This window comes from Anolis carolinensis, chromosome 1 (genome assembly GCF_035594765.1).
Source record: "Anolis carolinensis isolate JA03-04 chromosome 1, rAnoCar3.1.pri, whole genome shotgun sequence".
Classification (NCBI taxonomy): Eukaryota; Metazoa; Chordata; class Lepidosauria; order Squamata; family Dactyloidae; genus Anolis; species Anolis carolinensis.
In genome coordinates this window covers 99,926,981-99,952,927 of record NC_085841.1, presented here as the reverse complement: position 1 = coordinate 99,952,927, position 25,947 = coordinate 99,926,981, and the positions used below count along the sequence as shown (strand labels likewise).

General features: G+C 38.4%; 1 protein-coding gene across 4 annotated transcripts in view; it reads right to left on the bottom strand.

Moving 5' to 3' along the window:
* cdk19 (cyclin dependent kinase 19) overlaps positions 1–25,947 on the bottom strand; it is a 160,840-nt gene that overhangs the window by 109,843 nt on the left and 25,050 nt on the right. For 2 of the 4 annotated variants that reach the window (XM_062968994.1, XM_003215619.4), the window contains exon 2: positions 20,132–20,207. The exons of the other annotated variants lie outside the window; for them this stretch is intronic. In XM_062968994.1, the coding sequence (XP_062825064.1) occupies positions 20,132–20,207 (76 nt within the window). The remainder of the gene's footprint in view (positions 1–20,131; positions 20,208–25,947) is intronic. 4 annotated transcript variants of the gene reach the window in all.

Sequence of the window (25,947 nt, the reverse complement as noted above, 5' to 3'; positions counted from 1 at the left end):
CCAGACTGCGACTGGTCTAGAAAATCGGTGTCATCTTCGCTGCCAGTGCTGTTGCGCTGGTCTTCTTCCCTGGGTTGAGGTTGGTCTCGTGCTGGCCTTCTCCTGTCCTGCGTCCTGCAGGTTTCTTCCCACTTCCTGGGCAGGAGGTGGCCAAATGGCCCTCACCTCCACATCGTAGGCACAGGCCCAGCTTCCACCTCCGATCCTTTTCAGCCGGATCAAGCCTGTCCCTGTTCTTAGAAGGGGCATGGCTTCTACCCGCTGTGCTTCCGGCTTGGAGGGTTTGTTTTTGGCTGAAGCTTTTGATTTCCTCCTTCAGCACCTCCCCCTTGCCAGCCGCGTCCACCCATCCGTCCAGGGTGTCTGGGTTTCCCCTGGCCAGCACCCATTCCACCAGGTCTGGCCTCAAGCCCTCCTTGAACACTTCAATCCTATAGGCTTCGTTCCACTCAGGGAGCAGGAAGGCCAGCCTTCTGAATTCCAAAGCAAAGTCCTGGACGGAGCGGGCGCCTTGCTTCAGACTCCTGAGTTTTGCCCTGGCTTTTTGCTTGCGCAGGCAGTCTTCAAAGCGGGATCTCAGTGCCCCCATGAAGGCATCCAAGTTGTTGAGCTCCGGTGCCCCCACGTCGTAAGCGCCAGGAGCCATTCAGAGGCTGCTCCTTCGAGGTGGTCGGCCACATGTTGGACCTTGTCCATTTCGTTTGGGAAAGAGCCTTCCCACTTGCTCATGAAGGCAGCCACTCTCGTCAAAAAGAAAAACAGTTTCTCTGGGTTCCCATCAAAGGTGACTTGCATCTTCCTCTCCTCTCTGTAGTGCCGGCCCCGCTGCCCACCTCTCCACCAGTCCTTTGTCTATAGGGGGAAGGGGCTGCCTGTCGCACCTCAGACTAAGTTCACCTTGCTATAGATACCCAATCAGACACACAGATAGTCTTTTGAAGTTTTTATTAAGCAAAGCAGAATGTAAATCAAGCAAGCAATCAAAAGGTAATTCAAAATTGTAGTGAAAGAGTCAATAGGTCCAAGAGATTCACAAAGTTCATAAATGTCTATTAATCCAAAAGGGCTAAGTCCATAGAGTCAAAGAGCATAGCAGGAACAATAATCCATAAGGCAAAGAATTAGTCCATAGAGTCCAAGAACAAGGTCCAAGAATCCACGATAAACCACAAGGCAAAGAGTCCAAAGAACAAGGCCCAAAGATCCTAGAACGCTGGCTAGTTAGAACTTCCACACAGATGAAGCGATGAAATTGAACTGACAAAGAATAGTCTGTGAAAGCATGCTTTAATAACAACTTAGGAATGCATTCCTCTTCCCACAGCTAGATTCACGTTTGCGCGCCAAACGCTCACTTCTACGGACCTGGGAACCCATCCAAGACAAACGGTCCTCTCTAGATAACTCCTCGTTATCTTGCACCTGGTCAGAAGCTAAACCGTCATCCTCATTATTTTCCAAGGCTGAAGTCTCTCCCTCAATATTTCTCATGTCAGCTTGACCGTTATCTGTTTCTCCTGGAATCAGCAGCTCATCCTGCAACTGCATGTCTGAGCTAATCTCTGCCTCATACTGCTGATCTTAAATCCCAAATCCAGAATCCCCTCCATCTTCATCCAGAAACTGGCCAGCCTGTGGCTGGGATACAACACTGCTGCAGAAAGGCCCGGGGAGGTTACCTGAGGAGAAGGAGTGGCCGCTGGGAGGCCGGAGCTGGCGTTCTGCCCCCTGGGGCTGCCCTGTTGTGCCAGGATCAGGGAATGGACCATCTCCCTCAGTTGTGCTATTTCTTGCCTCATCTCCTGCATTCCTTGACTGTCCGTCGGGTGGGGGTTGCCAAGCTCCCAGGCAGTGGCTGGCTCAGCTCTGTGCGGCCCCTCCGTCCCACTGGTGTGACCCTCCATTGTGTGGCCATGGTTGGGGGGGAAGTGGCTACGTCCACGGGGGTGTGGGATTCTTCCCTCTCCCCTCTATCGGAGCTTGCTTCCTCCGAGAGGCTGTGGGGTTCCTCCCTCATTTCTCCGTCAGCGCTTGCTTCTTCTCCCCAGGAATATTCTCCTCCTTCCATGTTGCTGTAGGTAGGAGCTAGAGAGAGTAGGTGATTCGGTACAAATTGTCGGGTTCTCTTCTCCCAGTTGTGCTGTGGGTCCGTCTTCCAAAGAAAAGCACCAAGACACACACGGGTAGATTCCAACAGGTTTTTATTGTACCGAATGCCAAAACCTTCTTTTGCCCCACATATATAGGGGCTCCCACATACCAGAGGGCAATTGATGTTTTATGGCCAGCCTGTTTTATGGCTGGCATCTGTTCCTTGTCAGCCAACCAGAGATGTCAAGGATTGGAGATCATGACAAATCCCTGGAGCTGCGAGGTGACCACCCGTTCTAGCACCTTGCCCATAAACAGAAAGTTAGAGATTGGTCTGTAGTTGTTTAAAACAGAAGAATCAAGGGAGGTCTTTTTCAATGTAGGTTTTACTATGGCCTGCTTAAGGCATGTTGAAAATTTCCCTTGGACCAGCGAGGTGTTTATGGTGGTCGCAAACCAATCAACTAGCCCACCACTGGCCAATTTAACTAGCCAGGAAGGGCAAAGTTCCAGAGCGCAGGTGGTCGCCCTCACAGCTCCAAGGATCCCATCCACGTCATTCAGGATGAACAAGCTGGAATGAATCCCACGAATTCTGACAGACAGGTGCCTCAGTTACCGCACCTGGCATTGCACTTAAACTGGTGTCCAAGTCGGAGTGTATCTGAGCAACTTTATCTGCAAAATGGTGCATGAACTCACTGCACTGAGTTGCCGAGTTCTCGGGGATCCCCTCCACCCCAGGGGGGTGAAGGAACTACCTGACCACCCGGAACAACTCTGATGATGTATTAGTTGCAGAAGCTATGCGGGTAGTCCTGAAAGCCTTCCTGGCTGCCCACAAAGCCACTGAATAGGCCTTAATTGCAAGTTGTATTGCAATTGGTCAGAGACGTCACGAGTTTTCCTCCAGCGGTACTCCAATCCTCTTCTCGTACACTTCATCACTGCCAGCTCCTCAGAGAACCAACGAGCTGAAGTGCCCCCGCTATCTCACTATTATAGCGATCCACCAGGACGTTGACAGGATCGTTAGCCTCCATGACAGGAAGATCCCCACGAGACCTCAGGAAACCATCCGGATCCATTAGTCTCCTGGGGCGGACCATCTTAATCGGTCCACCACCCCTGTGGAGGTTAGAAGTCATGGTTAGTCTTAAACTGATCAGATGGTGGTCTGACCATGACAATGGAAGAATACTTTCCGCTTCCACTCCAACCACTCCACTGTCTGCAACAAAGATTAAGTTGAGTGTGTGACCAGCCTGATGTGTGGACTTTGATCCCATTACAAAGTGGCTGGTACAGGTGACAGCTAAGAGTCTGATTGCCAGCAAAGCCTTTATCAAAGACCCCACCCCCAAGTACAAGAGGAACAAACATCAATGGTGTGATGCAGTAGACAAAAAAGCAATGAAACTATAGGCTGAATCAACCAGAGTATAGTATCTAGGCTGAGGGTAGTAACAGTACTGCTTTATTCTGCTTTGGTCAGATCTCACCTGGAATGCTGTGCCCAGTTCTAAGCACATAGTTAATTGAAAAAGCTTGGCTAAATAAAAGGGCCTCTGTCTGCTGACAAAGAAAAGAGGACACCTTAACGTCCCTTAGAAGAAAATTCCACAGTCTGGGAACAATCATAGAGGAAACCCATTTTCATACCCCCTTCCAAACATGCCTTGAGAATGGAGGTTGGAGGAGGACCTCTTAGGGATCTCAAAAAGCAAATAGGCTATGATAAGAAAATATGGTCCACTACTTAACCTGTGCCCAAGCTGTTCCAAAAAGGGAGTTGCGTGCACCACTAACTGGATAGAGCATTCTGGAACAGCTGAGATTACTGAGCACTCTGTGAATGCAATTTCACATAGAATGCATTACAGCAGGGGTCCCCAAACTAAGGCCCGGGGGCCGGATGCGGCCCATCGAAGCCATTTATCTGGCTCCCATGGCACAAGGACATAAGGGGGTTGGACTCAATGGCCCAAGGGGTCTTTTCCAACCCGTATTATTATTATTATTATTATTATTATTATTATTATTATTATTATTATTAACATTGAGGCTGGATGGCCATCTGTCAGGGGTGCTTTGCTTGTGCTTTTGGTGCACAAGGGGAGGCAGAAGAGGATTGGGCTCAATGGCCCAAAGGGTCTCTTCCAACCCTTTTTTTAAAATTATTGCTGTTATTATTATTTATTTATTTATTGCTCGGTGGCCAACTATAGTCCGGCCCTCCAACGGTCCGAAGGATTGTGAACTGGCCCCCTGTTTAAAATGTTTGGGGACCCCTGCATTACAGTAATGCAAAAATTGTGTTTCTAAAGCATATTTTACCACTGCCAAACATAACATCTAGGCACACCAACAAAATCTAGACATCTAGGGTCAGGAGAGGAATCCAAGATTACACCCACCATGAACCTGAGTTTTAAGAGGGAATGTAACCATTCAGTATAAGCTGAACCACTATTTCTTTATCTGCCTTGTGAATGGCCAGAAACACCTGTAACAGCTGCATAAACTTTCAGTTCATTGATCTTCATCCAATCCGTTGCTGACACTAAACACTTTTTGAGAACTAAACCAACTTTCTTGGAATTAGATGATAAGGAAAAATGGAGTTATAATCAGTATAATGATGACTGAGATGGAGCAAAAAACTCTACATGTTTCTGAACAGTTTTATATATAAGTATGCGGAAACAAAAGCAAACCTTAATGGATTCTACAGTCAGCATTACGAAATTGCAGATTTCACCACAACAAAGGCTAGTAAATGTAAAGGCTGGCATTACTACCATTAGGATCCTTTTATTATGACTTGTCATAGTTCCCTGACTCATTCAGAACAAACACATTTCAGAACAAATTATCCCCTAGATATATGAGACAAGGTAGTAAGATGATTCCAAGAAAAATACAACTTGCAGAATACAGAGGTCATTATGGCTGAGCTCAGTATCACAGGTGACAACACAACTTCAGGAATATATATATCTATATACAGTAGAGTCTCACTTATCCAACACTGGATTATCCAACGTTCTGGATTATCCAATGCATTTTTGTAGTCAATATGAAAAATACATTGTGATATTTTGGTGCTAAATTCGTAAATACAGTAATTACTACATAGCATTACTGCGTCTTGAACTACTTTTTCTGTCAAATTAGTTGTATAACATGATGTTTTGGTGCTTTATTTGTAAAATCATAACCTAATTTGATGTTTAATAAGCTTTTCCTCAATCTCTCCTTATTATCCAACATATTCGCTTATCCAACATTCTGCCGGCCCGTTTATGTTGGATAAGTGAGACTCTACTATATTGACAGAAACTATTGCCTCACTTTCCTGTTTTCATAGTGGGAGAGAATATCTTTTTTTTAAAAAACTCTCTCATTTAGCACGCGTGCTTTTGTTAAATAACGAAATAAAAAAATTGTCATTGTTCCAGATCAGAAAAAATGCAATGAATGCTCACTGCTTGCAACTCGGAGAGCACGTTCAAGGGGACTTGATGTAATCTGGAGCAGCCAACTTGGCTCCATGGGACATACACATAGATAAGCATCTGCTCACCAGCATTTGCTCTAGGTCCACATGTGCTTTCAACATGTTTTACTGCCGTATTTCCTCAGTAGACATATTATCCCAATAGCATTCTTCAATGAAAGATTATGGAGACAAGATCCTTCCCACATTCCTTAGGGATTAAGGACATGGTTTGTAGAACAGTAGGGAGGAAGATTTTAAGAATGGACCCCAATGGCCTCCTATATCATCGAGTCCATTTGAAAATTATCTAAATAACAAGACAAAATGTCCTTTTCAGTTTACTCATTCTCTCCCATTGCATGTACATCTGGTAATATCACATGACTACATCTACATTCGGAAAAAAATAGTAGTTTAAATCAAGGATGGGTATCGTATTTATTTATTTATCTTATTTATATCCCACCTTTCTCTGCCCTGAGGGGGACTCAAGGCTGCTAACAAATGGCAACTGATACAGTGCCTTGAACATAATAACAAAAGGTTAAGATAAAATAAAAGCATAGTTAAAATACATTCAGTGATAAGACATGTCATACAAGCCACAGGCTACATGCATACCTGTACTTATTTTCTGCATGACCTACTCTCAAATTTGACAGTACAGTGTTTTGCAGCACTTTCACTTTGAAGGCATGTGGGGAGTGCATATCTTATGTTTTAACCAATTCCTCCTCTGCTTTTAAACATCTGCTACGGTACCTGTGTACCGTGTTTTGAATGAAGTACTTGAAACTAAAACTTCACTCCCTTTTTTCTCTTGTTGTTACTGCTTTACCTAAATTTTGCCAGTGGCAATACAGTAAAGTCTCACTTATCCAACACCCACTTATCCAACGTTCTGGATTATCCAACGCATTTTTGTAGTCAATGTTTTCAATACATGTGATATTTTGGTGCTAAATTCGTAAATACAGTAATTACTACATAGCATTACTGCATATTGAACTACTTTTTCTGTCAAATTTGTTGTATAACATGATGTTTTGGTGCTTAATTTGTAAAATCATAACCTAATTTGATGTTTAATAGGCGTTTCCTTAATCCCTCCTTATTATCCAACATATTCGTTTATCCAACATTCTGCCGGCCTGTTTATGTTGGATAAGTGAGACTCTACTGTATATTACAAATACCAGTACCTTTGGGGTTGCACTATTAATAAGTATGTCATGAAACAACAACAAATGGAATGCCAAACTATTAATTTAAACAAAAACTTCATTGTGATGTTTTATAGTAACATTATAAAATATCTGGTAAAGAATTGAAGATTCAAAATTGCCTATCCATTTGCACTTCAAACTCAAAATAGGACTTAGAACAAAGTTCAGGAAAGTTATTTCATACTTACTAAAATTAAGAGAGATAAGTAAAATTATGTATGCCTTTCCTTAAACTACCATTTATAAAGTGGAAACAATATTCTTAAATGAAGGTCTTTAGAAAGGGCAGCGTTGTAGAACACATTTGTATCGCTTGCTTCAAATGAGTACCAAACCAATCTGAATAAATTTTACAGGAACTGCAAAAAAGTGTTGAAGCAAAAGTGCATGCTTTTGCTATAAAATGCAATTTTGTGAGCGTTGCACCACAGTTTGATAGTTTTGTACATAATATTCTACTTCAAGCCAATAGTGTTTCCACCTATAATTTTTCAGTTTTCTGGGGAATTTGGTACCTTTTGGAGGCAAACTCCATATATGGTCACTTGATTTTGAGATAAGCTCAGTATTTCATACTTCCAAGTAAAAGAAATGTAGTGTCATTTGCAGCATCGTGGTTTGTTCTTTAAAATATTTTAACTTTCAATCCATATGTAGCAAGGGCATATCCACCTGTAACTTCTTCCCTTTTCTCCAAAGGCATCTATATCGATATTTGGGCAATATTAAAATTTCTACATATTTAAACACTTTCGTCAAATTAAAAGTAAGCAGTTGATAAAAAACATGACATTTGTCAATTAGCTTATTAAAACCAGCATCCTCTTTTTAGCAGAATACCTTTTTGTAAGTACCTACCTCATATACAACAATATCTTTTTGCAAGTACGTGAACTCAATGTGCCCCTAACCAAGCTGTCATGCTCTACAACAGTGCAAGAAAAACTCTATTGCTGTCAAATAGAAAATACTGCCATCTCTCTTTCCTACCACCCCATAAAGACATGTGCTTTATGTATTTAATCTTTTACTAAGCCCTTACCTTTTCTACTAGCAAACACACATTTACCCTTCCCTTCCAAAATTTCAATCATACAATTTAGTAATACCTAAGTTACAGGAAGCAATGCCACACACAAATAAATACAAATGAGAGCAGGCATCTACTATTCACATAGGTTTGCCCATACAGCAATTTTAAAGAGGAAGAGCAGAACACACAGGTATTCCCTGCACATAGAAGACATTCTTCTGCAACACTCCTGTTACTCCAGCAAAAGTCTAAATATCCTGGAAAAGGTTGGGATGCAGAGTGGAGAGGGAGAACAGCCAAGCTGTTGTCAGGTAAAAAGCCACCCCCTGCCCCTGCCATGTTTCCCACAGCAGCCAGAGATAACTCGTAAGTATCTAGACATGCTGCACTGCTACTCCTCTCTCCTCTAATGCTGAGGACTACCATTAGAAGGGGGCAAGTAGGGAGAGAAGTGAAGAAGTAAGGAACTTTTGTTGTTGTTATTTACCATCACAACAGCTTCGGCTTATGGCTACCTTATGAATGAGAGACTTTCAATTGTGGAAATAGTCCACGATTCAGTACTTGTACTAACAAACAAGGTACACAAAAAGAAGCTTTATCTCACTGCATGTTAAAAAGCTTATATATCCAAGTTGGTCTGTACTATCAACACCACTTTTAATTTGTTTTATGGCCACTGCCTGTACAGCTTTTGCATTTCCGTTTCTTCTAGGTATCATGGCCAACTCTGACAGTAAGGATGAGGAGTGGCTGAAAGGGCCAGTAGGGGAGATGGAGGTCAGCAGCTTCCGGCAGTCTCCCCAGGTTAGTTCAGTCACTGCTGAGGATAAGCCTTCAGCATTGACAGATACTCCCTAGTAGTCAGAGCAAACTGAGGCAAATACAGCAGAACCAGCCAGCAAGGAGTTAAACATACTTTCAGCTGTAGAACGCAGGAGAGATAATGCAGAGTCTTGCAGGTCCACAAGATTATCAGAGAAACAAGCTCTCAACAAGCAATAACTGAGATCTTAAAATAAAGAGGCTCAGTCTGAAGGCTTGTTGTGGCAGTCAATGCCGTTGTTCTGTGACTGAACCCAGACTCTGCTACTCTTGAACACTCAGCTTTTCAGACTTTACCTATTGTTTATTCCTGTAATTATCCAGTTTTGACTCCAATAATTGAACTTAAACTACAGCTTTGGACTATTCTTATCTGTTACTGTTTGGATTTCATGCTTTGACTTCAGAACGTTGTCCATGGCTTTGTTGCACAATCTTCTGGTGTTTGCTTTGTGAACTGTGCCTCTGATAACACAGCATAATCACAATATCACCCCATGAATTATATCATCCACTCTTCACCTACAGGCTGATCTCCACTTGGATTGGAAAAGGACTTGGATCACCATACATCTGCTAATCTGCCCATCTATATGGAGTTATCTTAATCACTTTAATTACTCCTGCAATGATATTAGTTTTCTGGTAACTTTTCATGGCCATTCCTACCTGTCGTGGATAGATTGGAAAGCAAAGATAAGGAGATGCTGGTGAAAGACTCAGCAGCTGAGCTGGAGACCAGGAGGCTCAGCAGCTCCTCAGCCAAGCTCTGAAGTAACATCCATGGAAGGAGCCTGCAGATCAAGTGTAAGTGAGTTCCTCTGACAAGACTGAGGAAGGGTTAACTGTTCCAGCTTTCGTGGAACTGCAAAAAGAGAGATCTCAGCTGCACAGGTCCTTGAGATTAGCTGAGAAGAGAGCCAGCAACAGGTAATACCTTGAATTTAGGACTTAAGGAGCTTGGGATGGCACTTTGTTGCTGACTGCAATGTCAGTTCTAGAAGCTATGGCCTTGAACTCTCACGATCTCATGTTTCCTGAACCCTATACTTACCTCAATCCTCAGCTTATGGATTCTGATTCAGCCTTGTGCTCTGGATACTCTGGTAATCAGCTACAGCCCTGGAATGGACATTTGGCTTCACTATCTGTGTTATCCTGAAAGATTTTGCACCCCTGTTGGACTATTGACTTGACCTCAGACTATTGATTAAGGCTCTTTTAATATATGAGGTCAAGGATTCTGACACTGCCACATATTTAGTTTAGTATAAGTAAAATACATCCAAGTAAGGCTAGACTCCATGTATCTGATGAAGTAGGCAGAAGTCTACAATAGCTTACATCAAAGAAAAGTTGTTAATCTGTAAGGTAGTAATAATAATAATAATAATAATAATTATTATTATTATTATTATTATTATTTATTGCCTGCCTTATCTCCCCAAAGGGACTCAGGGTGGCTTACAACAAAATAAAACACAGTGGCAAACATTCAATGCCAAGGATAACATATAACAAGTCAAAAACAAACTCAATAAAAATATAAAAACAACTTAAATAAACAAGACATAATACATTCCACACATTTACAACATATTACATTCTTTAACATGCTTAAAATTCAACTAAAATTATTGGAGTTAAGATAGTATACTGCAGATTAACGAATGTTAAGTGTTCAACAACTAGGCAGGGGTGTATATAAAGTATAATTCCTCCTCTCCATAGGCTAAAGTGCATAGATGTGTTTTTGGAAGCTTTTTAAAAGAAAGGAGAAAGGGGCCATTTTTAATTCTAAGATGCTACAAGACTCATTTTTGATGGCACAACATTTTTGTTCTGTGGCTGCAATTCATAAAATCATTTCTGACTTATGGAAATTCTGCGAAAAACCTATCAAAGGGTTTTATTGGGAAGATTCGTTCAGCGGAAATTTGCCATTGCCTTTCTCTGAGGCTGAGAGAGTATTACTTGCCTAGGTCCATCTGGTGGGTTGCCATGGCCAATGAGAAATTTGAATCCTGGTTTCCAGAGTTCAATATTCAAACCACTGCACTACACTGACTATATTCAACTACTCACTCTCACCCCCCCCAAATTAAAATGAACACATTTCCAAGGATTATAAGAATTTTAATATTATTGTGAAAACATCACTAAATGATACACCTCTCTCTAATATACTGGATGAGAGCTACCTAGCGCTTACCCAACTTATTGGCATGCAGAATCTCAATGAATAGCAAAATTAAATGGCAAATCACTAGAGCAATTAAAATATTTGTTCACTATTCTTAAGACTTGGAGACATGAAACTAAACTGCCCTTCCATGCTATTAGATTTTTTTTTACAATAAATATCCACATACTCTTTTAAGGCTTGGATTTTGATACTATTTTTCTATACATTATTGTTAGCTGTTGCCTTTCTTTTTTTTTGCTACAATTGCTGAAGTCCTGTAACACCCTTCATTTGCGAGCACTCTACTGAAAGGCAATTGTTCTATAAATAATTTTATGTCAAATGTTTGGCATTACTAAACTGTATTCTTCTTAAACAAAAACATTTCAAGTGACTTTAAAAGGATTATGCTTTGGATACAAATAAAGGAAATGAGACAATTAGCATTGTGCTTTTATTCTATGAGTTTCACAGAAAGAATACAAATAACTCTGGCACTTTTGCTGATAGACAGAAGGGAAGCACAGCTAAATATCACATCAATAGTTCACATATTTTCATGCGAACAATGCAAACAGTCAAGACCACACTATAGAAACACATACACACCCATCAGACATCTACAGCTAGCTCTTGCTGACTCATAAATCCTAAATACTGACTCCTAATCTTTTTTTAAAGCATTTGGATACAAATGCCATACACAATAATAATGACTTACACAGAAACATTTGGTTTTATATTTCATCAGATAATAAAATATAAAATGAAAAAAGTGTCCTAACTGGATATTCCATAAGTAGTCTTCGACATCTGTTGATTGCATGGCTGCAAATACTTTTCCACGCACTACACAACAAACAAATCAAGAGAAAAACAGCCCTTTTAAAAGGCTTATAAGAGAGAAATCTGTAAGAAGGGCAAGTTCACGCAGTGATCTATGCTTTGCATATTCCCAAATACTCCTGTCATAGATTTTTCCTTTATGCTTTTTAAATCCATATAAACCACACCTGAATTCCCTTTTTGCACAACAAATTGGTCTGGTTTTTTTCCCTACTCTCTGATTGTGATTCCTTTCATTGCAGGAGTAGCTGGAGACGGTATCAAAGTGGGTAGGATACTCCTATCTTGCCACATCCCACTCTTTTTTTATGCATTTCTTTTATCCCATAATGTTTTCACTGCATCTTGCAAATGGCAGCTGGCTGTTCTGCAGGGGTAAGGCTGAACATGAGTTTTCCTTTCTAAGCAGATAATGGAACATGATTTTCAGGGAGGACAATAGGTGCAATCCTGCCTCCTTGAAGATTTAGCACTTGTGGCACAAATTGGATGTGGTCTTCATTTATTTAGAGTTGTACAATGCATTAATGAACCTCATCACTTTTACAAAGACAAAGAATCTACTGCAGTAGTTGGTATTGCACACAGTGCTGCCATTTACACAGGCTGTTGCTATAACTTACTATAGTCTACAGACACATCCACTGCAGTGATAGCTGCAGTCCCTTTCAGCAAAAGGACCAGAAGTCATCTAATTATAATGCCTGAAGTCAACTGAAGGTGGAGAGAGGAATTTACACGAGTTTATTTCCTTGCCAACATGTCATCACAGCATGTATGAGGGGAAAACAGAACATATTCACATTTATTTATTTATTTATTTACAGTATTTATATTCCGCCCTTCTCACCCTGAAGGGAACTCAGGGCGGATCACAATGTACATATATATGGCAAACATTCAATGCCATTAAACAAACAACACACAGACAGACAGACAGACACAGAGGCTATTTAACTTCCCAGCTTCTGGCTTTGTGAGGGTATGCTCAATTCCGGTCACAGGAGGAGTTGCTGCTTCATCATCCACTGTGACAACGAGTCCTTTTGATGGTGTACTTCCTCATCCAGCACGCAGGCTGCTGGACGTTTTTTATGGTGTTGTAAATCAGTTAAATTAGCCTCCCCGCATAAGCGGTCGCTAAATTTTCCTATTTGACAGATGCAACTGTCTTTCGGGTTGCTTAGGTCAACAACAAGCAGGGCTATTTCTTATTTTAATTGTCGGGTGCTCACTCCGACACGGGCTGGCCTTGAACTCATGAGCTCTTGGTCATAGTGATTTATTGCAGCTGGCTACTAACCAGCCTGCAGCACAGCCCGGGCCCATCATGGTGTAACATACATAAACATAAACAAGAAAATAAAGTAGTCAAATTAAACAATAATTTTCACTTTTACTGCAAAAATCAAAGTGTTAGTAATGCTGGGAAAGGGTACTGCTTTGCTCAGATTGATATATGCATCATGTGACTAGAGGATAAGAAAGTGGTAACAGCCATATACAACTGACCATAGAATCATAGAATCATAGAATCATAGAATAGTAGAGTTGGAAGAGACCTCATGGGCCATCTAGTCCAACCCCCTGCCAAGAAGCAGGAAATCGCATTCAAAGCACCCCCGACAGATGGCCATCCAGCCTCTGTTTAAAAGCCTCCAAAGAAGGAGCCTCCACCACAGTCCGGGGGAGAGAGTTCCACTGCCGAACAGCCCTCACAGTGAGGAAGTTCTTCCTGATGTTCAGGTGGAATCTCCTTTCCTGTAGTTTGACAGGAAATTATTATTAGCATAATATACATCCTGTCTGTTTTTGACTGAAGGCTGTGTGCATGTAGAAACTAGCATAAAAACACTACAAATGCTACAGTGTTTATTTAATTTTTCCTAGCCTAATAAACTCATTTGTATAGAGTGGAATTTCAGAAGCATACACTGCCCCACTGTCCTAAATACATTGATCATGTTCAATTTCAGACACCAAGGAAAGTCAGGTCTAGTAAACACTTTGATGGAAGACAAGAAGTAGAAATGTCAAGGATCTTCCAGTATGGCCAGGACAGAATTCTACCTGAAACCCTGCATTGTTGCTGGGAGTCACAGCTGATAATAATAGACTCAGTGAGCAAATAATCTTACAGAGAATAATGCAACTTCCTATGATTCTAGGTTTTTCAGACAATAAATGGAGAATTATTTCAGATTGTTTGAAGAAAAGAGTTAGCATAAGAGTTTACTGTACTTCAATTATAATGAACAATGCATTATATGCTATATCATATTACATACTGTAATATCATATATCACAATTCTACAAGGCTGTCTCTCTGCAAATATTTATCTTCACAGTGTTTATGAAAAATGAAAATCATAAAATAATGAAAGTTTTCTAACATTTTAGAAATCGATTTGTTACATCTAAAGCTCATCTCCAATTGCACCATGTAACATACAAAAGGAAAGAGAACAGAGATCTCTCAACTCAGTTCCTTAATCACTAACAAATTTAAGGTTCAAAATTGAAGTACAGTAGAGTCTCACCTATCCAACATAAAAGGGCCGGCAGAATGTTGGATAAGCGAATATGTTGGATAATAAGGAGGGATTAAGGAAAAGCCTGTTAAACATCAGATTAGGTTATGATTTTACAAATTAAGCACCAAAACATCATGTTATACAACAAATTTGACAGAAAAAGTAGTTCAATACACAGTAATGCTATGTAGTAATTACTGTATTTATGAATTTAGCACCAAAATATCATGATGTATTGAAAACATTGACTACAAAAATGCGTTGGATAATCCAGAATGTTGGATAAGCGAGTGTTGGATAAGTGAGACTCTACTGTATCATCAACATCCAACTAGTTTGGGAATATATAGTTTTTCTTTTCTTTTCTTCATAAAGTTAATTTTATATTCATTTATATATGAACACCTTAATTCAATTCCTTGAGATTTTAGAAATTCACAAAAATGTTTGTTTGTACAGGTCATGTTAGGCGAAACTCTAAATCTCAGTACAGTAATTGTTCAATAACATACCTGATAATTTTCTAGCATTTAAATCTATATAGTCCGCTATCACAAGCTTTGTTTGAAATATTAACAATCTGTTAGCCCTGTAGTTCTAAATTATCTAGGCAGTGAAGATCTGCTACAACCTGTGACTTTTTGTTTTAGAAATTTTATATAGAAAATACAGTTTCAAAAATGAAAATTAATAATAATAATAATAATAATAATAATACATTTTATTTATTAGCCACCTCTTCTGATGGCTCAACTCAGGGTACAACACATTCAATAATAAACATAAAAATACAATAAATTACATAAACACACACACACATATATACAGTGTGTGTGTATATGTATGTATATGTGTATATATATATGTGTGTGTGTGTGTGTGTGTGTGTGTGTGTATGAGAAAGCTTATATCAAACACAGATACAAAATTGATATATAGTGGCAATAGAATGTAAATCAAAACACATGGTTGGAAGTTGACTGGGTAGGCCTGCTAGAAGAGATGGGTCTTCAACTGCATTTTAAATTCCGACACTTCATTTAGCTTTCAGATCTCTTCCAGCAGGTCATTCCACAGTTGTGGGGCAACCAATGAAGAAGTCTTCCAGGTGACAGTCGCCAGTCGTGTTCTGGCTAGTTGGAGTAGCTGCCCTCCAGAGGATCTCATTGTCCTAAAGGGCAGATTGTGCAGGAGAAGGAGATCCTGTAGGTAACCTGGACCCAAACCATATAGGGCTTTAAAGGTAAAAACCAACACTTTGTACTTTGCCTGGAAATTAAATGGTAGTCAGTAAAGTGACTGTAATATGGGTGTAATATGCTCACTCTTAGATGTTCCTGTAAACAATCTGGCTGCCATATTTTGAACTAATTGTTGTTTTCAAAGGTAACCCAATGTACAGAGCATTGTAGAAGTTCAACCTTGAGGTTACCAGTGCATGGACTACCTTCTTTAGATTCTCCAATTCTAAGAAGGATCGCAGTTTCTTAGCAAACACTACTGACCCTCACAGCTAAATTAGCATAGGCAACTAAAAATACAGACAACTGAACATTCTGTGCTCATAATTTAACTGAAGTCACACTTCAACTAAAATCTGTGAAATGCCAGTTTAGTTATTTGTTACATTTATATCTTGTCCCTCTCACAAAGAGCTTAAGGGCGCCTATTGGGTTCTCCTCTACATTTTTCTCCTTACAACAACCCAGAACATTAGGTTCAGATACAGTACATGTAACTCATTGGTTAACAGGACTTCAATCCAAATCTCCCTAGTCCTCGTACTATACTATGTCTTATATAAATATTTTCACAATTTTGGATTTCATTGTACTTTATCCCTCAAACATAGAAATATGAATTTATAATTTCATATTATTTAAGATTTAAATATTAAGACATACACATTTTAGAAATGACTCTTTGTGCATGTTCAAGAAACAGTAGCCAATGCCATACCTCCTTTTTCAAATGCAAAAAACAAGATTCAGATTTATGAAGCTATCTTTTCTTGTGTCACCCTAAGAAATTTTCCAAAAAACAATTGTATATTCAATAAAGTATAAAGTCAAAGATGAGTAGAAGAAGGACATACCTCTTTGAAAAGTTCAAAGGAGCTATACCTAAGAAAATATATGCAAGGTATACCCAAGTATAAAGTAGAATTTCTTTTTTTTTCTCAATTGCATATGCATCATAAGTAGTCATTTATTCTGCTTTATACATTAAATTCCCTAGTTGTTTACTTTTATTTGAAAGAAGAAAATTAACATGCACCCTAAAGCCAACAAACACCAAACCTTTTTCTAAAATACCTTAAATAATTCAAAAATATTTATTTCAGTACCTCCAGCTACCAAACCAGGGAGTGGCATCACTTTGTAGACTGCATCCAAAATTGTGTAATATTTCCTAATTTTACATGAATGTATTTCAGAAACACTCCTTCCAAATATGGCACATGCTCAAGAAGCTCCAAGCTACAAATTGTTTTCTATTCGCATTGGAATATTACCAACTCTTCTGCAACAGTAATTTTATATTATGCTTTACTGAGCTCTGTTCATCTGCACATTCATCGAAAGAAGGCCCCACAGAGTTGATTTGGAACTTGTTTCAAATAAAAGCTGCTTAGTGCCCAACTAGAGTGGATCCACTGAATCAATTGTGCTTATTATAAGTGGTGACTTTCCAAGTCCCAGTTGATTACATTGGCCTACTCTAGATGGAAAAAACTTCTGGATCTAGAAAATAGGATTCATTTTCTGGAATACACAACAAAGCAAAACATCCAAAGAATTTTCCACAAAACATTTGCAAGAAATATTAGATATGTATGTCCCACTTTGAAAACCAATAGGGTAGATTTCAACATGTCTATTAATCAAAACATGCAAGTTTTCTAATGAACAGGACATTTGAGGGAGCACCGAGGAACCCTCTTATATTTATTATTATTATTATTATTATTATTATTATTATTATTATTATTATTATTATTATTATTATTATTTTATGACACAGCAAACAAGATAGATATGCTGGATTTCATATCACAAAATCACAAGTCGAACACTTCCTAAGTGTCTAGGACTGTGTGATGTATTTTCGGATGATGCGCGCAGATCCCAGCAGGGTGGCCTTTTGCAGCTGGCAGATCGTAATTTTGTCAATGTCTATTGTTTCCAAATGCCGGCTGAGATCTTTTGGCACAGCACCCAATGTGCCCATCACCACCGGGACCACCTGCACTGGTTTCTGCCAGAGTCTTTGAAGTTCAATCTTGAACTTTAATTATTATTATTTAATTATTATTATTATTATTATTATTATTATTATTATTATTATGTTTATTATGTTTATTTATACCCCGCTTTATCTCACCCGAAGGGGACTCAAAGCAGCTTAACATAAAAGCATGAGCATAGCCATTTAAAATATACAAATATACAGACATTACAACAGGATTAAATATAAACAGTATTTTAAAAATTCCCAAATGAAAACTATCTTTAAAATTCAAAGTTATAAAGTACTTTCTCCATGGAATTAGTTTTAAAACTATTTTTTCAATCAAAACTTAAAATTCAATTGTTTGCTCCAACTAGAATAGCTCCAAATGTTAAATTAATACTTATATAAATCTAACAGATCCAAGAGGTCTACTATTCTAGATATTACCAGTTGGATTCAGAACAAAATATACAGCATTATGATTTCTGTCTAAAGTAAACTACACAATTCTATACATTCAAAACCAAGATTATATTAATCTTTTTGTGTATGTTGCAACATAGTAATAAGGATACTTTGTTAGAAAGAATAATATAGTGTTCCCTCACTTATCACAGGGGTTACGTTCCAGGACCACCCGCAATAAGTGAAATTCCACGAAGTAGGGGCACTATATTTATTTCAATATTTACACATTATATTAGTAGTTAGGTGGCCTTTCTCCCCTTTGCAAGCCTACTTCCTGAGCTTCTTCCTCTCCGGCACCTGCCAGTTTCCCTTTGGTGCATGCGCCTCCCTCTCGTCAGCATCCAGAGTGGCCCAGCTGGATGCCAACAAGAGGAGGGCACATGCGCAAAAAAACGCAAAGCAAAGCAAAGCAAACGCAAAGCAGTGAGGGAGCAAAAAGTGAACCGCAAAATAGGGAGGGAAAATGGTATTGGAAAACTAGTACAGTATTATCAAATGTCACTTCACATGTAATGCATTCAAACAGAAACAGCTAAAATATTCAGTTCCCAGTACAGGCAGTCCCCAAGTTACAAATAAGACAGGTTTGTTTGTAGGTTTGTTCTTAAGTTGACTTTGCATGTAAGTCGTAACAGCTATATTTTTAAAATGTAACTCCAGCCAATTTTTTATTTTTATTTTTTTCTTTGGATAGGGAAGGGTGAACACCGCTGAGGTGTTTGTTTTGCTGTTTGTGCCCCTGTTCAGAAGATTGTACCTCACTTTCTGTCCCTGTGAGAACTGGATTTTGAATAGTTTGACTTGTTATTGAAACAAGGATCGGTGAGAAAGCTTCAGTAGAGACACTCTTTTCCCATGATAGATCTTCTAGGAGTGAATTCCCCTTCTTAGGGATAGATTTCTCTCACTTCCTGTTGTCTCACCCTCATCCTTAACTATGAGTCATTTGTTTGTAACTTGGGGACTACCTGTAATCCAAAACTGCATTAGTAATCAAAAACTGTACACTTATATATTAAAAGAGATGAAAACTTGAAAGTATATTTGTAGAATGTTAAATTTAACCAAATACTTTAAAAAATAATTCAATATCATATTTGAACAAAGATTTAACTGAAAGATATAATTAAACTTGAACTTCTATAGGAAAGAAATTAACAACTAACAGGGTGGAATCCAACAAGTTTCCCTTTGCTGACAGAAGACTTCTAACAGTAAGAGAGAAAACAGTTATAATTTCCAGTGACTCCCCTTCCTCCATGAACCTCTCCTTTCTTTCATCATTGTAGAACAGGGTTTTTTTCATGTCAGGAGCAACTTGAGAAATTGCAAGTTGCTTCTGGTGTGAGAGAATTGGCCATCTGTGAGGATGTTGCCCAGGGGACACCCAGAAGTTTGATATTTTTGCCATCCTTGTGGGAGGCTTCTCTCATGTCCCCACGCTGGGAGCTGGAGCTGACAGAGAGAGTTCATCCGTGCTTTCCTCGGGTTTAAACGGGTAACTTTTAGGTCAGCAACCCAGCATTCAAGTCAGCAGACCTGCCAGCACAAGGGTTTAACCCACTGCACAACCGGAAGCTCTCTCCAGAACAGGTAGAAGAGAGAGAGTATCACTACAAACAGTACATCTCTCCTACTGATGTACAGCTACAGGCCGGGCTGTGGCGCAGGCTGGTGAGCAGCCTGCTGCAATAAATCACTCTGACCATGAGGTCATGAGTTCGAGGCCAGCCCATGGCAGGGTGAGCACCGGCAATTAAAAAATAAAAAATAGCCCCTGCTCGTTGCTGACCTAGCAACCCGAAAGATAGTTGCATCTATCAAGCAGGAAATAAGGTACCACTTATAAAGTGGGGAGGCAAATTTAACTAATTTACGACATTGGAATGAGGAAGTGCTGTCACAGTGGATGATGAAGCAGCTGCTCCCCCCTGTGGCCAGAATCGAAATCCCCTCAGGAGAAGGTTAAATTGCCTCTGCGTCTGTCTCTGTCTCGGTTCTATGTATATATGGGCAAAGAATGTTTGCCCTATATGTATATAATGTGATCCGCCCTGGGTCCCCTTCGGGGTGAGAAGGGCGGAATATAAATACTGTAAATAAATACAGTTAGCAGAAAGAAACAAGTTGGATTCTTGCCATGCCCATAAATTATAAAAAACATTTTCGTATCTATTGTCCACTTACTGCTATTTCTCTACATGCTGACATAGATATCCCCGTTCCTTCAATCTGCTTCAGTGCATATTCCTTTTCATCTTTTCTGCAGGAAGAAAACAATGAGTTTTACACATCTTATTTACATTTGCAACATACAGAAATGCATAACTAATTCAATCTCTGCCCTCTGAAACTGTGACTTTCATCTACACTGCAAAATTATGCTGTTTTTTAATGTATATTTTAATTTTAATTTTTAAATTTGAAAGATTTTTAAATTTGATGTAAACTGTTTTTCTGATGTATATGGTTGTACTGTAAGCCGCCCTGAGTCCCCTGATGGGTGAGAAGGGCGGGGTAGAAATGATGTAATAAATAAATAAATAAATACATAAATCCACTTTAACATCACTTTAACTGTCATGGTTGTAGTTTTATATGGTCTTTAGCCTTCTATGCTAATGAATGCTACTGACTCACCAGACTACAGATCTCAGTATTCCATAGCATTGAATAATGATAGTTAAAGTGAAGCCGAACTGCATTAATTATACAGTGCTGATGCACCCTAAGTTACAGCACTGATATTAACAATGTTTGAACTTATAATGGTCCACCATGCTTTCTCTTTCGGTGACTCTCACTTTTGATATAAATTTTCTAACTTTACAAGAAAATAAAGTACCTGACAAACTGAAATCTAGTGAGAATATGTGATTTTGAAATGGAAGGTTTCACAATATGACTGAAAAGAGGTTTGGGAAATTGTAGTGGTGAAGCTTTGTCTTCAGAAAAACACAGGGTTGAACCAATCAAAGCTCTAAAATAAGGACAGACTCCAAGACTCAGGCAATCTCAAAAGGTAATAAAAGAAAACGATAAATCTATTGGGAATCAGACAGAAATACTAAGACAGAGAAAAAAGGGGTATTTTTAAATGTGTTTGTTTTCTAAAAGTATTCCCCAATTTTTGTGCTATAGCACTCTGTCTTGGTCAAACAACAGGCTTAGTCAAGTGGTAAAATGAAGAACACAGAAAAAGAGGCCTACATTTTTACATCTATCAGGAGCAGAAGAACTCTACCTTACTAATTTAAGAACAAATAGGTTCTTAGATGCTCAGGTGGATTATATAATGGCACTGGAAATAAAACAAAGAAAAAAATCAGATCATAACTCCCTCCCTCTTTTCGTTCTCATATATTAGTTAAAACCTGGGAAGAATTGAACAAAACCTTCACATTTCTTAGAGAATAATAAGAAAAATATCATTTAGAACTAGTGTCTAAAGTAAAACCATTTTAAGTTAATTCCACCACTACAAAAATATTAGAACCAGACCCAGATGTAGACAACTGTAAATGAAGGAGTAGGCAGTGGGAGCATGTGTTAGCTTCTCACTGCCGGCCAAAGCAGACAGTATTAGACTACATGGGACAAATAGTCTGGTTGGATAGAAGCCAACTTTCCAAGGATTTCGCTGCCTTACTAAATAAGTGACATTATTTGGACAATGCTGAAAAAAAAAATCCAGAAATGAAAGTGCTTTTCAGCAATCAGCCAAGCCTATTATTCTCAAAAGGACAAAGCGAGAGTTTTCCATAAAGCAACATCAGTTGACTCTTGGTCCTCACTTACTTCACATTTCTATATTTTCTCCACCAAGTATCATAAAACTGATGAAATGCGGGACGGAAATAAAATTCAGAAAATTTGTGAACTCCCCTAGCTTGAACATAATGGGCAGAAGTTGATGATCATTCATTACATAGCCCAGTCTACTCTCCATAAAAAAAAAAAATCTTCTGTTTTACAACAAGAAGAAATTAGATATATATGGGGATTTCCTCTCATACTGATCATCAAGAAAGATAGAAAAACTATGGTTGCAATGAATAAAAAATAATTAGTGAAGATATTTATGGTTCTGAAACTACAATGCCTGAAACATTACTCAAACAGGAGTACAAATCTCCATGCATAGCATGAAACAATCTGTGGAGGTTGGCAGAGCAGCAGCAGATTTACTTTCTAGACTTACTTTCCATGATTAGGAGCCAGATAAGCTAGAGCTCAGAAAATAAAAGAAGCCTAGGTAAAGGTAAAAGTTTTTACCTGATATTAAGTCTAGTCGTGTCTGACTCTGGGGGTTGGTGCTCATCTCAATTTTTAAGCTGAAGAGCCGGCATTATCCGTGGACACCTCCATAGTCATGTGGAGAGGAACCTAATGATCTACTCACATTTGCATGTTTTCAAACTGCTAGGTTGGCAGAAGCTGGGACTAACAGTGGGAGCTCACCCCGCTCCCTGGATTTGAACTGCCACCCAATGGATAATCTGAAACTGTTTTTATACATAAAGAACACAGTGTTTAAAAATTTTTATTATGCTTAAGCTGTTGTTTTATTATTGGACTGTTGTATGCTGTATATTGGTATTGAATGTTTACCATGTGTAAACTGAACTGAGTCCCTATGGGAGATAGAGCGGTATATAAATAAAGTTTTGTTGTTGTTTGTCAGAGGTTTAACCCGTTGTACCACTGGGCTCCAAAAGAAGCCTACAGTTGCTGTATAATAGAAGTAGCTTACTCTATCTTCTAAGTCTCCCACTTCCTTTCCCTCATTCCACCCCTTTTTATCCTAATTCTTGATCTTTTTTTCTTTTCCATTCCATTCAGTACTACGTATTACCATTTTTATTATTTACTTTCATCTTCCCTTTCCTTTTCTCTTCCCTTCCTCTCCTCCCCTTTTTGTTATATTAACATTTTAATATATATATATTTGAGGAATACATTATTTAGTAAACTGAAGATCCAGGAGCAAAAATATTTTTAAAAACCAGCTTGCAATAAAACATGTAAAGAATTATTAACAACTGGAGTAACTGGAAAATGAAAAAATCACTCCACCTTTAATATAGCTTTAAAAAGCATATTGTGAAACATGCAATAAAACTTCAAAAATGTTGGCTCATGCAATCAAGAGGAAAGCTGAAAAAAGTTCAGTCCTCCACATAAAAAAGGCAGTTCCATGAGTACTTGTGGATTATATACAGTATTAACCATGAATTTACATCTTATTTATACACAATTGTATAAGTCAGAATTGTCATCCCATTTATATCTTGATTCTATTATCAATTCATAAACAAATCAACAACAACAACAACAATTTATTGATTAGCCCGTTGGCCTTATCAAAGACAGACAATACAAAAACAACATACAACATACATCATAAACAAATCAATTAAATAGGATCATCAACTCTTAAAAATTAATTTCCAAAAAATAAACTCAAATTTGTATTAAAATAAAAAACAAAGTCCAAACAGATGGTTATTCTGCAATATTCTAAAAAGTATTATCTTTCTCCAATCATGCTTACATTTAATGAAAATTTAGTTCGGAACCCAATAAAATTTCAACTGCATCCAATTATTGAATCATTCTACTAAATATAGATCCAAAATATCATCTCCTGTATCTGCTAGGAAAGTTAACTTTTTCATCACTGAAATCGACTGATCAAATAGGAATTATGCATGAGCAATACCTAGCTGATGAAATTAGATGGATTCTGAATTTAATTTATCATGCCAACAATTCCAGCTCAAAATTAATTCTTCTCTCTCTTGATGCTATGAAAGTTGATGCTCTTTTAACTTTTAGAAAAAATTAATGTTGGAATATGTTTAATCTGTTTTAAACCAGTAATACTATAGTCCCTCTGCACTTCTCAACATTATCCCATAGATTCTCATCTCAATCCAATTTATCAAAAGGAAGTGACAAGACTTCCCCTTATCTTCTCTACTGTTTGCTCTGTCTTTAAAACATCTACCTAATCTGATTTAAAATAAGAGCTTAATCTCTGGCATATTGGTAGGAATATGATAATATTATATGCAGATGATATTTATTGTTCCTCTCTCATCCTGACATAGAACTCTTAGAATTTAAAAAAAATTCTACAATATTGTGGCACATATTTGGGTTAAAAAAATGCTATGTTTAAACTTGTCACTAGACAATTAATTGCAATGGCAAACAATTCTAGAGCTCATCTTTATCCCTCTTCTTTTAAATATATATTGGTGATCATTACAATGAAATCATAAAGACATAACAACAACAATTTGTTCTTATGGATTAAAAATAAGTTTAAAGATTGGACACAATTTAATTTTTTTTTCTTAGGTAAACCTGCACTACTAAAAATGGCTATACCTCCAAAAAACTCTTTTAATTCCAGCCAATCCCATTTTACTCCTCTACAACCAGACTGATAAAATGGTAGAAAATGACAATGTGCATATTACAAATATGAAAAAATGGAGCAAATAATATAATAAAATTTAATCTAATGAAGCAAAATACATCGGCATTTCCTAATAGTACTCTTTACTATGAAGCTTTCTGCATAACTCAATATTCTTAATTTCCTAAAGTGTCTACGCAAGACAACAGAAGTAAAAAAGAAACACCCACCAAATTAAAAAAAAAGGTTTATCAAATTGTATCACAATTATGTCCACATAGATCAGGGGTCCCTAAACTTTTTAAACAGGGGGCCAGTTCACGGTCCCTCAAACTGTTGGAGGGCTGGACTATAATTTTTAAAAAAACTATGAACAAATTCCTATGCACACTTCACATATCTTCTCACCCTGAGTCCCCTCGGGGGAGAAGGGCAGGGTATAAATGTTGTAAATAAATAAGTATCTTATTTTAAAGTAAAAAAACAAAACGGGAACAAATACAGCCTCAATGTTAAAAATAATAATAATCACCATCATCATCATTGTCATCATCATCATAAAAAAAATAAAAAGGGTTAGAAGAGACCCCTTGTGCTATTTAGTCCAACCCCCTTCTGCATTTGTACACCAAAAGCACAAACAAAGCACCCTGACAGATAGCCACCCAGCCTCAATGTTGTTAATAATAATAATACTAATAATAATAATAATAATAATAATAATAATAATAATACATCACACAGTCCTAAACACTTGGGAAGTGTTCAACTTGTGAATTTGCGATTCGAAATCCAGCATATTTGCTGTGTTATACTGTGTCTTTGTGTCAATAATAATAATAATAATAATAATAACAACAACAACAAAGAGGGTTGGAAAAGACCCCTTGTGCTATTTAGTCCAACCCCCTTCTGCCTTTGTGCACCAAAAGCACTAGCAAAGCACCCCTTAATAATTAATAATTAATTAAATAATAATTAAAATACCATTATAAACAAGCAAAGCTTTGGAAGGCATGCACCAGGCAAGGGAGGAGGCAGGAAAGCCTTCGCACAGCATGCACCTTCCTCGACAGAGGAGGGAGCCGCTGCTGCGGGGGCCGGATAAATGGCTTCGATGGGCTGCATGTGGCCCCCGAGCCATAATTTTGGGACCCCTGACATAGATCATTGCACATAATTCCAGATCCATATATTGCACTGTAATTATTCTCTGAAGGCTTGATCCCAAAGCCATGTTTTCCACTCCCTTTCTGAAGGTCAGGAAGTGTGATGTCTCATGGGCCTTGTAGTCCCGTTCCTAGTACTATTGTGGCAGATGAGAAGGAAAACATGGGATTTCCACCGGTTCAGCCAGAATCGGAGCCCCTGCACCTGGAGGATGTTTGCCCTCAAGAAGTCAGCCAAACAAGCCTTGGGCAGAATTCTCCCCCGTTTTCTCGAAGGGACAATTATAATAGAGATAGAGGAACTAGGGAGGCGAATCGCCGGAGCGCCAGAATCACAGCCAAACAATTAGCTGATTAGGTCTGCTTCCCTTGGGAAATTCTAAGGAGTCATGCATCTGGACACAGTT